At 39.5% G+C, this 17,246-nt stretch overlaps 1 protein-coding gene across 6 annotated transcripts in view; it reads right to left on the reverse strand.

Moving 5' to 3' along the window:
* The window catches only part of LOC124113390 (tubulin polyglutamylase ttll6-like), a 55,072-nt gene that overhangs the window by 14,034 nt on the left and 23,792 nt on the right, over positions 1 to 17,246 (reverse strand). For all 6 annotated transcript variants that reach the window (XM_048392643.1, XM_048392638.1, XM_046473700.2 and 3 more), the window contains exons 5-15: positions 11,891 to 11,931; positions 11,609 to 11,727; positions 11,369 to 11,499; positions 10,413 to 10,569; positions 9,552 to 9,695; positions 8,530 to 8,615; positions 7,080 to 7,305; positions 5,799 to 5,980; positions 4,725 to 4,910; positions 4,426 to 4,603; positions 2,475 to 2,693 (exon numbers count right to left, since the gene is read on the reverse strand). In XM_048392643.1, the coding sequence (XP_048248600.1) occupies positions 2,475 to 2,693; positions 4,426 to 4,603; positions 4,725 to 4,910; positions 5,799 to 5,980; positions 7,080 to 7,305; positions 8,530 to 8,615; positions 9,552 to 9,695; positions 10,413 to 10,569; positions 11,369 to 11,499; positions 11,609 to 11,727; positions 11,891 to 11,931 (1,669 nt within the window). The remainder of the gene's footprint in view (positions 1 to 2,474; positions 2,694 to 4,425; positions 4,604 to 4,724; positions 4,911 to 5,798; positions 5,981 to 7,079; positions 7,306 to 8,529; positions 8,616 to 9,551; positions 9,696 to 10,412; positions 10,570 to 11,368; positions 11,500 to 11,608; positions 11,728 to 11,890; positions 11,932 to 17,246) is intronic.

Below are 17,246 nucleotides of genomic sequence, written 5' to 3' on the forward strand. Positions count from 1 at the left end.
GCTGTAATATTTTAAACATGTTTGATGGCTGTGCATGTCAGTGGGAATTTAGTGGAATTAAAATGCAAAATCAAAACTTCATCTAAAACACATATCTACAGACAAAAGCTCTAATGAACTAGAAAATATAAGATTTAGACAACTATTCACATCTACAAAATATCATCGAAGATTCTACACTGACAAGTAAAACAAAACATTAGAATGGTTTGTGCATGCAGGTGCATATAAAGCAGAGAGATGTGCAAGGCTGTGATGGTGCAAAAAGCTTGGTCAGCATGCAACTTAAAACAAGGGACGGAGGATGGGGGGACTGAAAGCATACATAATCACATAGGAAGGATTCCATCACATCTATTCCACAATCTCATTAAAATCAGATCTTAGTTCTCGCTACCGCCAAACAAACATCTGAAGACATCCCATTAGGGGTCGCGTCAGAACGACCTTTCATCCGACCAATCAGAGCGTCGCGAACCAGATCATGAAAGTGACATTCGGAATGTGAATTCTGATAATGCAAACTCGAAAACGTTAACACGGGATATTCTGAACGATAGTTACGGGTTTAACGACTGAATCCATACAATGTAGACCATCTATTAGCCATTCCAGAATGTTCTTTTGTGCAGGTTTCAAATCTGTAATCGAGAATTTGACAAAATATGTTTTGAAGCGTAGTCGCCAATTTGAAATTAGTGCCGTAAAGCAGGAGAAAGCTGCCTTCTGATTGGCTAATGTCAACTTTTTGTCAGTCCTTCTATCGGTTGGTCAAAGTTCACGCAAGGTCGATCTGACGTGACCCGTAATGGGATGTCCTCAGATCTTTGTGTATAGCGGTAGCGAGAACTAAGATCTGATTTTAATGAGATTGATCTATTCCACTAACATCACATTGAAGTGTTTATCTTGTGGATCTTTGCTTCAACCATACTACTCAAATGATTTTAAAGAACAGCCCATTCATTCATATTACTATAGTTAATCTATCATGACATGACAAATTAATCATAGTCCCAAAAATGAATCGGGAGTTCTTGAGTAGTATATTTACTGGCAGTTGATTTCTTGTTACTACCAGAGCACCACTTAATCATGCTTAAGTTTTATCATTCCATAAATTTACTACAAGTAGATTTTCAATGTCTTCACTATCACTAGGTCTTCAGCAACCCATGCTAGCTGCAAAAGGCGACTATGCTTGTCATAAGAAGCGACTAACGGGACTGGGTGGTCAGGCTTGCTGACTTGGTTGATGCATGTCATCGTATCCCAATTGCATAGATTGATGCTCATAATGTCAATGACTGGATTGTCTGGTCCAGACTTGATTATTTACAGACCGCCATCATAGAGCTGGAATATTGCTGAGTGCAGCCCTAAACAACAACAAACAACAAACAAATCACTATCATGCAGCCTGTTGCATGAATTAGTGTTTTACAGAGTGAAAAAAACCACCAAAATAGATTAGCAAGGCTATAAATAACAGGCTCTCAACTGTCATTGCTCCCTATTCATAAAACTTTCATTTAATTTGTAATGATAATATTCATAATGTTTAAAATAGATAATCAGCCTCAGTTTGAACAGTTCCAGTAATATTCAACAATTTCCCCAAGTAAAGCACACATGGTATAAGCTAACCAATCAATGCTCTCTCAAATATAGTAGGCCTCACTTGCCAAAAGGAAATAAGTGTACACTATATATGAGACAGATGACCTGGTTGGTGTGACTGCAAGATAATTAGGTGTGAGGTCAACAGTCTTGCCAGCTAATTTACACTCTGGCAAACAGCCAACAAAGAACTCTTGATTGACACCCATGTCTGATAAAAGCAATCACACATGCAATTTACAATCATAGCCAGTCAATTATATTCTAAATCTGGTCGAGGGTTTATGGAACAGTGTAATTATTTTCAAATATCTTTTGATCATGCTGCCTAATCAGGTTCTGCATACAAGAGCAACTGGCAAATCCCCCATGTATATCACTAAGTAGATAATGCAGGCTTTACTTATGTCACTCTCATATACAATCAAACGACAATTATACCTTACTGTTGACAAAACCCCTTGTTAAGCAAATGTTTTGGTTGTATAGACCAATTAAAATGGTTAGTATGCAAAAGTAATGAGAAAGTTACCTACACAGAAATCTTAAAGTAAGGTTCGAGTTATGTGCATACATGAATCCCGGACCCGCTTGCACAAAATCATCTTAGCGCTAAGATTATCTTAAGCCTATGTTAAAGTATGGGAGTTACGATCATTTTAGTGCTTAGATCGCTTTGTGCAAGTGGGCCCTGGGGCCCATCCCATAAAGCCATCGTAGTGCTAAGGTGATCATAACTCCCATACTTTAACACTGGCTTACGATAGTCGTAGCGCTAAGATCGCTTTCTGGAACGGTGCCCTGGTCTGTTAATGTCATGCAGCTGTTAGGTTAAACACACGGCTCATACTGACCACAGGTGGGGGCAGAGGTCTTGGGTCGGCCTTCATCACCCCCATGGTACCAGGGGTACAGTGTAGGAGGCGGTACACATGCTCCACGATGCCGAGGCCGCGGACGAGGTTGTCCCGCTGCAGCAGCCCACTGATCCTCTCCAGCTCCTCCTCCTCCCTGATCTCCATCGGCTTGGACGTGTCGATCATCTCCTCCTGCTGCAGCCTGCTGTCACTGCCCTGAGCACAACATATACATGTTTAAAGCCATACCTATGTATGTAATAGGGCTGGGACTGGTAACTCGGGTGCTCAGGTCGGGTGGGTACTGAGAAGGACCCAGGAACCCACTGGACTACCCGGACTCATTGGTAGTCATGTGATAAATTGTTTAATGATAAAAATGATCTAGAACTATATGCTTACACTTCAAGTCACTATTGTTCACATTTCAATCTGACTATGCACCCATTCCTTCTGACTTTTATATGTTTGAATAAAGATGAAACTTAAGTCATCTTCATTGTATCTATGACCAGATCGTCTTATACTTGTATCTAATTCCATTTTGTCCAGGGCTACGGTCAAACTATTCCTAATCCGACATTTTGTACCTATCTCTTGAGACCGACAGCAGTTACCTGGGCAGGGTCGGGTAGTAGCAGGGTGGGTGCCTGGGTATTTCATTTTCCCAGCCCTAGTATGTAAATTGTTGGTGAGTCAACAGACGTTTTCAAAAATTCTCTTTTTATTCCTGTCAACACACTTTACAATGTAACAATTCATCCATAACACACTTTACAATGTAACAATTCATCCATAACACACTTTACAATGTAACAATTCATCCATACAAATGAGGCAATCTGGAAGTATAAAATCATAGAGGTTTTTAATGCACGCTGTGCTACATAATCTACATATAGCATGTATAGTTCACTTTTGTGTGTGCCCAGTTTGTAGCAATGACACGAGGAGGACAACCGTTTCACACCAATTGGTAGGGAACCTAAAACAACCATAATGGCAACTTATCAATCTCATTAAAATCATATCTTAGTTCTCGCTACCGCTAAATAAAGATCTGAGGACATCCCATTACAGGTCACGTCAGACCGACCTTGCGCAAACTTTGATCGACCATTGGAAAGACCAATCAGAAGGCAGCTCTCTCATGCTTTATGGCACAAATTTCAAATTGGCGACTACACTTCGAAACATATTTTGTCGAATTCTCGATTACAAATTTGAAACCTGAACAAAAAAACATTCTGGAATGGCTAATAGATGGTCTAGATTGTAAGGATTCAGTCGTTAAACCCGTAACAATCGTTCGGAATACCCCATGTTAAAGTTTTCGAGACTGCATGATTAGAAATCACATTCCGACTGTCACTTTCATAATCCGGTAAGCGATTGGTCGGATGAAAGGTTGTTCTGATGTGACCCTTAATGGGATGTCTTCAGATCTTTGTTTAGCGGTAGCGAGAACTAAGGTCTGATTTTAATGAGATTGGGCAACTTATCAGCCATATCAGATCTCATACAAACACCTCAAACCTGGATCTTCTTGCACAAATTAAGTCCATGATGCCAAGGTACAGAGGCCCATTCCACAAAGCTATCATAGCACTAAGGTGATAGTAACTCCCACACTTTAACACAACTTACGTTGCGCTACATTCCCTTTGTGGAACAGGGCCCTGGAGCTACAATTATTATAGTGATAAGATCATTTTGTACAAGTGGACTCAGATCTGTTATATTGATAACAATTCAATGAAAGCTGATATGAAAATATAGGCCAGGCCAAACATTGCACACATATCATAAATACGCAGTATCAGACAATACACTTTTCCCACACCCTGCATCCTTGTACAGTGATGAAGACCTAGGGCCTTAATGGCTTGACATATATCCCATGTATTTCCGCTGGATGAGAGGACTGTATCGTATTTATATGACATACCTCCAAATCTGTTTTAGAAGAGCTTAGTCTGCGTGACGGCATGGTGGACCGACGTAACGTGCGACGTTTCCGACCGGTTGGGGACTCTGGCCTGAGTATACTGCCATCCTTCTTCTTCCCTCCCTTGATCATAGACTCCATCTTCTCCTTCTTCCTCATGATCTCCTCACGTTGTTGTCTGTAACACAGTATGTAGGTATCAAATTCTCATCAGTCCTTAATTACAACAACAGCAACAGCAGCAATATTGTCCTCACCCTATACGTAAGTCGTTACAGGTATCTGATGGCGCTTCCTACCTTGCCAGCTCTGCACGAGCCCTGAATGCCACTGTCTCCTGGAAGAGGGTCCCGCTGCTGTGGAAGAACTTGTCATACTTGTCACAGCCTGGGCTGGGATAGATCCTCCGGAAGTTGCCCATATGTGAATTCTCATAGCGCTCCTGCTGCTCCATAAACAGGGCCTGAGCCTGCTCAAGCTCTTCTCTGTAGGACACACAAGGGATTTAGAGAGAAGGAGACATAGTCAAGTCTGTCTGATGGGCGCAGGGTGCACGACATTCATGCATGATCATTTGTCTATCATAGGACTATCAAAGTACGCAACAATTCAAATGTTCAGGTTCTCAAAACTCCTTCCAGCTGAAACATGTCTCAGGTCCATTTAACATATACCAACGGTGCCAGTATATAGTAAACATCATAGTCACAGCTCTATACCTGTATTTCATCATTCACCTCAGACATTCATAGCACTTAAACAGCTCTGTGGAATAGTGTAGGTGACATCAGGCTAGAATCAAACTGAACTAATATGGGGTTTAACATTGCCTTCAAGATTATTGCACTTCTATAGTGATGTGTGTCTGCTTGTACTAGACCTGACTAATGCCTGTTTTATAGTGCTGCAGTTTAACATGGAAACCCCTTGACAACTTAGACAAAGTATACTGACTCTGAACCTACCAGTCCTTGTTTTATCCCCTTAATGCCGAGGATCAAACAGGAAAACAACAAGTACCATCTTTTAACACCTTTAGGATCGAACCACTGAACTTTAGCTCTCTGGGAAGGTGCTCTATCCACAAGACCACGAGAGCGGTGCAGATGACGCGAGAATGAGTGAGTGAGTGAGTGATTATAGTTTTATCACACTTTCAGGAATATTCCAGCAATATAATGATGGGGGACACCAGAAATGGACTTTCCCGTGTGGGGAATCAAACCCTGGTCTTTGGCGTGACGAGCGAACACTTTAGCTTCTAGGCTACACGACTGCACCTAGCAAGAATGAGGGTAAAGGATCTAGCAAGAATGAGGGTAAAGGAGTAATGATGGATCATGCTTGAATCACGTTTGAACTGATCAACTCACTTGGTTTCCTTCTTGGTGTATTTGCCCAGCAGCCTGTCCTTGATCTTCTTCTTCTCCTCCTCAATGCAGCGCCTCCGGTCACACGCTCCGCAGTTGATGAGGTTGAGTGTGTCGTACACTAGCGTGCCCTTGATCTCACGGTCAAGATCAGCATCAGTGGTGAAGCTTGGAGAGTGATTCACCTGAAGTAGGAAAGATAAACAAATTGGAGCCTATCTTATACATACAGTCTAGACAGTGTCTATCAAATGCTTAATAAAATGTAAAAAAACTTTTATATAAAATGCTTCAGCAGTTTCACTCATACAACATAAATATGTTTATAACATATATATTTCTTAAAAACAGACCTAGTTTTGAGTTGTTTATTCTTAATAGTGATAACAAGAACACATTCAGGCACTGTTCCTGAGGCACTGTTCCTAGCACAAGGATGGCTTGGTGGAATGGGGCCCACGGCCACATGGTACATTGACCACCTGGCAAAGTACACAGCACACCATCCGAGCGGTGCTGATTTATACAACCGATACATGTCTCCTGGGAATGATTTATAGGCTTTGGTTGAATCCCATTCAATTACTTATGTCTGACCTCCCTCCATTACCTGTGAAAGTCTACACTGTACACTCTCACCTCCAGTATCTGTGAAAGTCTACATTGTACACTCTCACCTCCAGTATCTGTGAACGTCTAACTGTACACTCTCACCTCCAGTATCTGTGAAAGTCTACACTGTACACTCTCACCTCCAGTATCTGTGAAAGTCTACACTGTACACTCTCACCTCCAGTATCTGTGAAAGTCTACATGGTACATTCTCACCTCCAGTATCTGTGAAAGTCTACACTGTACACTCTCACCTCCAGTATCTGTGAAAGTCTACACTGTACACTCTCACCTCCAGTATCTGTGAAAGTCTACACTGTACACTCTCACCTCAAGTATCTGTGAAAGTCTACATGGTACACTCTCACCTCCAGTATCTGTGAAGGTCTACATGGTACACTCTCACCTCCAGTATCTGTGAAAGTCTACATGGTACACTCTCACCTCCAGTATCTGTGAAAGTCTACATGGTACACTCTCACCTCCAGTATCTGTGAAGGTCTACATTATACACTCTCACCTCCAGTATCTGTGAAAGTCTACATGGTACACTCTCACCTCCAGTATCTGTGAAAGTCTACATTGTACACTCTCACCTCCAGTATCTGTGAAGGTCTACATTGTACACTCTCACCTCCAGTATCTGTGAAAGTCTACATTGTACACTCTCACCTCCAGTATCTGGGGCCTCAGCTTCCTGTCCAGCAGAATGTCCACTCCAAGGATCTCGAAACATCCACTGCCCCTGACGTGGTTGGGGAAACATGTGCGATAGTTGTGCTTCAGTACAGAGTGAGCCGAGATCACAGTCTTGATGATGACGTCATCAATGTCATTCCACATCTTGTCCACATCATACCCCTTCTCTCTCATGTAGCGGTTTATGGTGGATATACGCCTAGACATATAGCAAAGTGTTTACAGCATACCTGTTTTAGTATTGCCTGGGTAAGGTTGTCTTTAAAAAAAATGTGATCATAAAAATTAAAGGGAACATATATCATGTGATCATAAGAAAGTTTGTTTGTTTGTTGTTTAACACCGCACTCAGCAATATTCCAGCTATGATGGCGGTCTGTAAATAATTGAGTCTGAACCAGACAAGCCATTAATTGATATCATGAGCATCAATCTACGCAATTGGGATACGATGACATGCATCAACCAAGTCAGCGAGCCCGACCACCCGATCCCGTAAGTCGCCTATTACGACAAGCATAGTCTACTCTTATGGCAAGTATGGGTTGCTGAAGAGCTATTCTACTCCGGATCTTCACGGGTAGATCATAAGAATGAAGGGAACATGTATCATGTGATTATAAAATGAAGGGAACATGTATCATGTGATCATATGAATGAAGGACACATGTATCATGTGATCATATAAATGAAGGATACATGCATCATGTGATCATAAGAATGAAGGTAACATGTATCATGTGATTATACGAATGAAGGGAACATGTATCATGTGATCATAAAAATGAAGGGAACATGTATCATGTGATTATAAGAATGAAGGGAACGTGTATCATGTGATCATAAGAATGAAGGGAACATGTATCATGTGATCATAAGAATGAAGGGAACATGTATCATGTGATCATAAGAATGAAGGACACATGTATCATGTGATCATAATAATGAAGGGAACATGTATCATGTGATCATAAGAATGGAGGGAACATGTATCATGTGATTATAAGAATGAAGGGAACATGTATCATGTGATCATAAGAATGGAGGGAACATGTATCATGTGATCTTAAGAATGAAGGAGACATGTATCATGTGATCATATAAATGAAGTATACATGCATCATGTGATCATAAGAATGAAGGTAACATGTATCATGTGATTATACGAATGAAGGGAACATGTATCATGTGATCATAAAAATGAAGGGAACATGTATCATGTGATCATAAAAATGAAGGGAACATGTATCATGTGATCATAAAAATGAAGGGAACATGTATCATGTGATCATGAGAATGAAGGGCACATGTATCATGTGATCATAAGAATGAAGAGAACATGTATCATGTGATTATAAGGCTTGCACCAGTCAATGGATCATCAACATAGTAATCACATTACATGAACATCTAATCCACCCACCTCTTACTTCCAGCTTCATCGTCCCTCACAAAGTCTGTACTGTGCTTGTTGATGGCGTAGTTGGTCAGGTGCATGTACACATTGTCCTGAAATGCAATCAGCACAAACACTTAACAATGTTAAAACATCAGTGTTTACGTCTTTGAGTTATGTTATGAAATTTGATACTGAGTTAGTGGTGTATGGTGTTGCTGCAGAACATCTGCAAATCAAGGTCACTGGGAACACATAAACTGGCTATTCATCAACACTACACATACTAAGTCATCTACACTCCATATACTAAGTCATCTACACTCCATATACTAAGTCATCTACACCTCATATGCTAAGAAAACTCATTAGTGGTCTAGTGGTAGAGCGTCTGCCCTGAGAGAGGAAGGTCAGGGGTTAAGTCCCCGGACGCATCATACCCAAAGACATTAAAAGTTGGTACTTGTTGTTACCCTATCTGGTGCTCGGCATTAAGGGGCTAAAACAAGGACTGAATGGCACGGAATCAATATACTGTGTCTGAATGGGGTATTCATGTTAAACTGCAGTGGGCTAGCACTATAAAAATGGCATTAGTCTGGACGAGTACAAGTAGCTGCACGCACACACGCTATATAAGTCTTGAACGTGATGCTAAACCCCATTTCACCTCACCACATATGCTAAGTCATCTACATTACACATACTAAGTCATCCACACTACATATACTAAGTCATCCACACTACATACACTAAGTAAGCCACACTACATATACTAAGTCATCCACACTACACATACTAAGTCATCCACACTACATATACTAAGTCATCCACACTACATATACTAAGTCATCCACACTACATAGTCATCCACACTACACATACTAAGTCATCCACACTACAGAAACCAAGTCATCCACAACTTAATATTCTGCAGGGTAATGAATCCTTTCAGAAAGAATTCTGAATCACATTTCCAAGGGCATGTCTCTGGCATAAACACACGTCATATTGAGAATTGTAAAGCTAAAGTAGCTGTGACGACTCACCGTGTTGCCAGCACTGGGCTCCACATACTTCTTGGTGGCAAACCTTGCCAGACCATCTTTGAACACAAATATCCTGAGAGGGTCACATGATGTTATTAAGGTGTAGATTCGGAAATCAAATTTGAACCCATCTATTAAGAATGGCTGAAAGAAAGACAAAAATATGTGATTAAATGTGACAATAATAATAACTACTATAGTGGAAGATCAGAATCATTTGATCAGTATTTCTTTCAACTGTGAAATATTCTCTTGGTAAAGGGGATCACAAAAGCACCCACAATCTACTTCATTATTACATTATTCAGCAGACAGCTACACATTATCAGGATACTAAAAAAACATGGAAGTATAGGAACAAGCTTGTAGATTTTAAACTGACCTCACTATGTAATCAGTGTGCGAAACAAACTATAGACCCATGGCCTGTGATAATCAAAATTTGTTCGGTCTACGATGTGAGAAATTGAAGGATCAGTTGGAAAGTCATAGCAAAAAGTTTGTTTACACATTTTAACATTCTTCAGACTTTGTTCATCTTGTCGATTTGACAACATCTATTCATTTTCTCCGGCTAAAAATGCAACAAGAAATATGTTTGGAAAAGGTCTTTATTCTTGCTGCACTCTAGATTTTAAACTTTTCAAAGCGTGCATGCCCCTGTACTCCCCTAGAGGGCTTGATTGCATAGTGTTTCGTGTGTAGGGTTGTCCACGGAAGTTCTGGGGCTACTAGAATATATTTCTTGACAGCCCAATGGGCTACATGTGATACTTCTTGGTGTAACACACTTTAACATGCAGACAAATCAAATGATCTAGACTTGAAGAAAGAGTTCAGTTAATAAACACATGATGGCACCTTATTGAGGTAGACTTGGCATATCATATGTTCATGGGGTTTGATTTCCTTGGGGTTCTTGGTGACCCAGATCCCTCGACCTTGACATCCAGACTCTGGCTTCAGGATGTAGGACTTGTTCTTCTTCTGCCTTGTGTATGCTTGGAAATCTCCATAGCTGCACACAAAATACAGCAGATGGTGAAATCAGAGTGAACCAGTCAATGGCCAGAGTGTAGATTTGCAGCCAAGGTGCAGCAGCACATACTCAAGCACCCATGGCCACAAGAAAAGCAATGTGAAATTTGAAATTGCAGACCATTTCAGGATATATGATAAATAAATATATAAGGCTTTCTAGTGTTATTTTTAGTCTCTATTTTCCATATATATCATAAGATTTACCAAAGACATCGTATACAAATAGGACTTCATTCTTCCCCCTGCTTAGTGAATGTCACACCATCCCTGTCCCACAAATTAAGTTTATTTGTTTGTTGTTAAACGCCGCACTCAGCAATATTCCACCTATACGACGATAGTCTGTAAATAATCGAGTTTGGACCAGACAATCCAGTGACGGACATCATGAACATGGATCTACACAATTGGGGTATGATGACACGCATCAACCAAGTCAGCGAGCCTGACCACCCTGATCCCTTTAGTCACCTCTTACGACATCGAAAGCATGGGTGGCCGAAGACCCATTCTAACCCAGATCTTTAAAGGTTACAAAGCCTTGTGGTTCAATTCCCCAGGGAAAAACAAGTCACCGACTCGTTCACTCAACAGTGACACACACCATTGAGGTCATGCAGAATGCTGTAGCTGCCTTTTACAGCAAGCATGGATTGCTGAAGACCTATTCTATCCCAGATCTTCATGGGTCCCCTCAAATAAAGAATTGTGTTCTCAACCAACTGCTCCCAACATCCTGACAACAACATACAACATGGTGTACAACATGTACATACTCAGCAGGAAGGCACCATGTTTTAGGGAAGACGTTGTATTCCTTAGGGAACATCTTGAGCATTCGGTTGAGGTTTCGAGACAGCAGATCCTTCCGACAAATCTCATTCATTCCCGGGAAGTGATTGATTTTCTGAAGAAAAAGCCATAACTTACTGGTTCATACAATAACTGACCTATCTCAAAGTAGCAATGATGTAATGTCTATGAGGAACTCCTTCTACAGGAGATTCTGTGCTCACCTGATACTTCTTCATGTCCATGACTCTCTCCAGTGCCACGGAGTAGTCTGTCCAGTACAGTGACCAGTCGTCATCATCGGACACCTCCTTGAAGCCAAACCTCCGTGACGTCCGCCGAACTACAAGATGCATCATACACACACAGATATAGTTGTGTCGACTTTATTCAGACAACATCTAACATGATCACGTCCAAAGTACCTTAAGTTACTCCACAGAGGACTAATGAGTGAAGCTAATCTTGTTGAAGTGACTTCCCCTAACAGGAGGAACTGTACTCACCCACATCATACTTGCAGTTGGAGAGACAGATGTACAGCAATCTACAAGAAAACAATTCAAAGTAATTTCAGGTACAGATACAGCACACATGGCTGATGCCAAACGAACACCATCTGAAATATGAGTATTAGCAGTTGTCATTCTGAAAAAAAAATATGACCTTACTTCCAATATGCTCTATATAGATATGAGAAATAAGATGATATATTTTCTTCAGAATGACAACTACTATCTTAAACTCATATTTCATAATGTCTATATTAACATGACCTGTTAGAACTGGCCCCACGCAACATATGCTGATCATAAGGCAACTAAATGAATCAGGTAGACAGTCTCGGTGTCTTGGTTGGTGGTGTGTAATTGTACCCAATTGCATGGAACAGCGCTCATGATGTCAATCACTGGAATATCTGGTCCAGACTCAATTATTTACAGACTGCCATCTTAAGCTGGAATATTGCTAAATGTTGCGTTAAACAAACTGTATATATATAATGTTCAAATATCCTGATAATTGAAACAAAACACTGAACAGATACCTCGGAAATATCTACAAACTCTTCCTAACACACTGAAGCAAGGAACATGACGAAGATGATTACTCATGTCTTCCTGCTGTATGAGACACACCCTGCTCACGGTATGGAATCGCTGAACGGCATATTTTGATTACACCCTCTATTTTATATACCTCTATCTAATACCTCTTTCTGTCCCCATAGCTTGTTCCTGAAGACGAATTAAGTTTTTTTACTTCAACAATCTTTCAGGTTTGAATGATGATTTTATTAATTTAGATCCAATCTGCCGTTCAGCAATTCCATTCCGTGCTGCTGTTATTGATTGTGCCAAACTCATCTGACGACCATTACATTTGATGAATTTAACAACATACTCATTAGCATGATTAGGAAACTGTGTTAAGTTACTATGCCCATTATCACTGCCTTAATGATCAAAACTACTTGACAGTTAACTCTCATTAATCTCTCAACAATAACAAGCTGTGCAAATGAACATTAAAGGCCTTATATTATTGTATGCTAGATGTCATTCAAACACAAATCATAAACATTATTTAATTCTGCAAATAATATCAGATCAATTGATCAACTAGTCAAGAAAGTATTGTATTCAAACACTCATAATTTGGTAATTTACGGAACCGATTAATAAACTTAATTGTGTAAATGCAAATTTCAACTACGATATATTCCAACAGAATATTTTTCTTAGCATGCTAAACACTGAAATAGGCAGAAATTGTAGACTCTCATGGTCGGAGGTTCAATATAGCACTGAAGTGTGCCACATTAATGCTATTGTTGCAAAATGTTAATAAAGCAAACGCCATTCCTGACGTTTGATCATTATTTCTATGTAACAACAAAGGCAACTGAATAAGTTCCTGATACTGATGTAGTTTCTTTATTCCACCATAATGAGATAAAAGGCTCGTTTAAATCTCTTATAAACCTATCAAAGATATTGACCATCGTTTTGGACGTTATTGTGTATTCATAATGGGGAATATTCTTTAGACTTTATCTACATTTAGATGCTCAACTCACACTATAATGATAGAAATCCGTCGGCAGTAAATCAACAGAAATTTAAGATTTTGTCCATTTTGTATAGTATTAATAGTAGAATTAGAATACCATGTTTGCCTCAAATGTCTGTTGTATGCAGGCATAACAAACAGTATTTTACCAAAGTCTTATTGTGTCCATCCAAACCAGCAAAAACTTACAATACTATTTTCCAGCTCAAATGTGTCATAACTTTTAGTTTAGGTAAAATTATTTTCTTTAGATATGTTAAAGATGTTATTGAGTATACTAAATAGCAATACTGTCTGGTACTATACATAGGGCAAACATCCTGGCACTCTCTATAATATATCTAATGTGAGTATATATGCTTGTATAATGGGCCAGTGGCCTCATTACAGAATAGTGAGTGAGCAAGTACGTTTTTATGCGCTTTTAGAAATATTCCGGCAATATCACATCAGGGGACACCAGAAATTAGCTTTACCCATTGTACCCATTTTGGGAATTGAACCCAGGTCTTCGGTGTGATGAGTGAATGATTTAACCACAAGGCTACCCCACCACCCCTCATTACAGAATAGGGGCGGTCGGGTAGCCTGGTGGTTAAAGTGTTCGCTCGTCACGCCGAAGACCCGGGTTTGATTCCCGACATGGGTACAATGTGTGAAGCCCATTTCTGGTGTCCCCCGCCATGATGTTGCTGGAATATTGCTAAAACCAGCGTAAAACCATACTCACTCACTCACTCATTACAGCATAAACAACACACACACAAAAATATAACACCTTTGGAGGTTTTACTTTTTCTTAGACCTAATCCTGGGTATGAGGTTTTACTTTTTGCTAGTAAGACAGAGTATGAAGTTTTACTTTTCATGGTAAGACGATGAGTAGGGAAGCAGAGTGAGTTTGGACTTCAGGTTTCAAACATCCAATGTTCTTAATTCGAAGACAAGAAATGCAACTTTTTCATTACTGATGAGTGATGAACCACAACCCCCTGGGTGCCATTGTACAAATCAACCTTAACTTCCTGGGTGCCGTTGTACAAAAGAACCTTAGCACTACGACTGCCAGAAGCCTATGTTAAGGTATGGGACTTACAACCACCTTAGCACTAAGATCGCTTTGTACAACTGCACGCTGATCAGTAGTCAGGCACTCTTACCATCAGCCCACAGAACTGGAAGAAGGCGTGGTTCATTAGAAGGTCCCATGTTTAGCGAATATTTCATAGCCATATATATTTTATACCCTCAGTTTTACTAGCTCGGTCACTGCCTTCCTCAGGTGTTACTATGTCATCCATAACAGAGTCATGTTTTATCCTTTACTTAAAAAGCCAAACATATTGTATATTGACTGCCCATATCACACAAGTAATATAGACGTCCTCTACATTGACTTGACTTGATAGTCAATAATAACCTATCATATCAGATTAAGACTTATATTAATGCCGGCTCATGTCCTAAGCGTGTGATCCCACTGAAAGTCACAGTCGGTGAATATAGGGATCATACCCACGTAGCCAAGAGACACAATGGGGTATAGATTACTCATATATCCTTTGATGACCTCTCCCTGTACCGTAATTACTCAGGAAGAATGAGACCTCCTTAAGGCTTTGACTCATTTCAACAAGGCTGTATTCACAGTGCAAACTGCAATAAACACCAGAGCTCGAGATCAGCTGTGTATTTGTGTAAAATAAGCATTAAATAAACAGAAATACAAATCAAATTCTCGCCTATCAAATACTCAACAACAAAAATAAATACGCTATTGAAATACAACTAATGTGTATATTACAACAATTACATAAAATGATTGAGTATATATTACAACTGTTAGATAACATGATTGAGTATCAGCCCATCGCGAAATTCAATCACTGACATCATTCGAGAAAAGTTTGTGCAACAAACTTGAATACCGATAGATTCCAATTGAAAAGCACATCGTGCCTAGTCAATGTATCTTAAACAGTCGCTGATTGAAGATTACAAAAATACCTCCTTTTTTTTTAATGCTAAGTTTTGAAACAAAAATGGCTTCCTGGAAAGGGATCCACAAGCAGACGCAGACAGGTTTTGTTTTTATTGATTTACACAGATTGTTACAAAATAGGTTTTCAAGTTAAAAAAAACAAATGTCAAGAAACAGGTGGGTAAAACAAATTTCATTACCCTCTAAAAATTGTGGATACCCAATCAAAATCAAACCCCTGGGTAAACTATCCCAATACCCAAAAGCTTATCCAGAGCTCTGAATGTTATTTTGTATTTAGATGTTAATTCATACATATGCAAATACGCAAATAATTAATTAAGAATTCTGTAAAAGGAATACATGAACGAATATCAACATATTTCTCCTAATCTATATTGTTGTATGCACGTTTATTAGAATGATACCCGTAGTTGCGTACATTGACATGTATACCACCCTGTTGTCTTCAACACAGATACACCACAGCAACCACCGAGACCTAATGAATTAATCAGTCCATTTTTTAATCTGATGTTTCTGTGTACCAAGGCAGATAACTTATCAACTCCGCTGTTTTTCCTTTGCTAGGAAAATGCTCTGTGTTAATTAAAAGTTGTGATTCACGGAATGAAATTTACCCTAGTTCTGTGATTACCATTAACACATATTTGATTAAACCGATCTCTTGCAGCTTTAGAAATGAAGTGTGAAGGGAGGAGAGCGGAAGAAGGAACGAGGGAGAGGACCTGGTGTCCTTGAGGCTGACTGTTGTAATACTTTGGATCCATGAACCCCATTAATCTTTTATTTCTAAATCAAAACTAAGGCTTCGGACTTTGGCCCCCTTGACTTTGATCCTTATTTTGAAATTGTGGCAATACATTAGGCAATTTTTTTTTAGTTCTTGTTTTACGGATGCGCTGTTCTTTCAAAGTCCAAATGTTGCAAAAAAATAAAAATAAAATTACTCCTTTTTTTATTACCGCCCATCTTTACTTCAAAAAATGCATAAAACGTTCAAACGAAAAAAGATTTTGTTTTCTCGTTGAGTGTAACACATAGGGAAGTCACTCTGATATTTCTAGCTGGGATCCCATCAAAGCTTGTCAACGCAAAGCGCAGTGGTGACCAGTTTAATCGTCACCCATGGTGCCAAAATGGCAGCATGGGCAAAAGACAAGTAAAGAAAATCCGAGAGGTCTTTTTTTTTTTTTAATTTGCCAACCTCACTTTTGAAATGAGTTTTAAATCCATAAACCAAGAAAGAAAAACATGTCGCCTTAGTAAGATCTCAGACATCTTGAATTCAAATCTGGTATTTTGTGTGTGTGTTACGATGCAACTTATGTAGAACCGAATATTTATAAGTGCCGGGTATAATTATCTCCATAGGAGTTGGGGGTGATACATGTGATACAAACATGATGTTCCACGTGTTCTTTCTAAACCTGCTTCATCACTCTGGCTGGGCTACTATCAACTTTATATGAAATAATAAAGTTCCGTAAAAATATTATTGATCTCAAATCAAAAATATATATTTCAACCCTGAGACTCGATAACAATGACTACTATCATTTTGAACACTTGCTGAGTTTCCTTGCAAGGGTTTTGAAGGCACTCTGTGAACTATACTACTCAACTTTGACAGGGATAATCAGATATGTCACATATTTAAATACACACTTGACTGTGTTAATTAATAGTTGAGATTCACAGAATGAAATTTACCCTAGTTCTGTGATTACCATTAACACATATTTGATTAAACCGATCTCTTTCAGCGTTAGAAATGAAGTGTGAAG

The sequence above is a fragment of the Haliotis rufescens genome, unplaced genomic scaffold (genome assembly GCF_023055435.1).
Source record: "Haliotis rufescens isolate VD_foot unplaced genomic scaffold, xgHalRufe1.0.p SCAF_1, whole genome shotgun sequence".
NCBI lineage: Eukaryota > Metazoa > Mollusca > Gastropoda > Lepetellida > Haliotidae > Haliotis > Haliotis rufescens.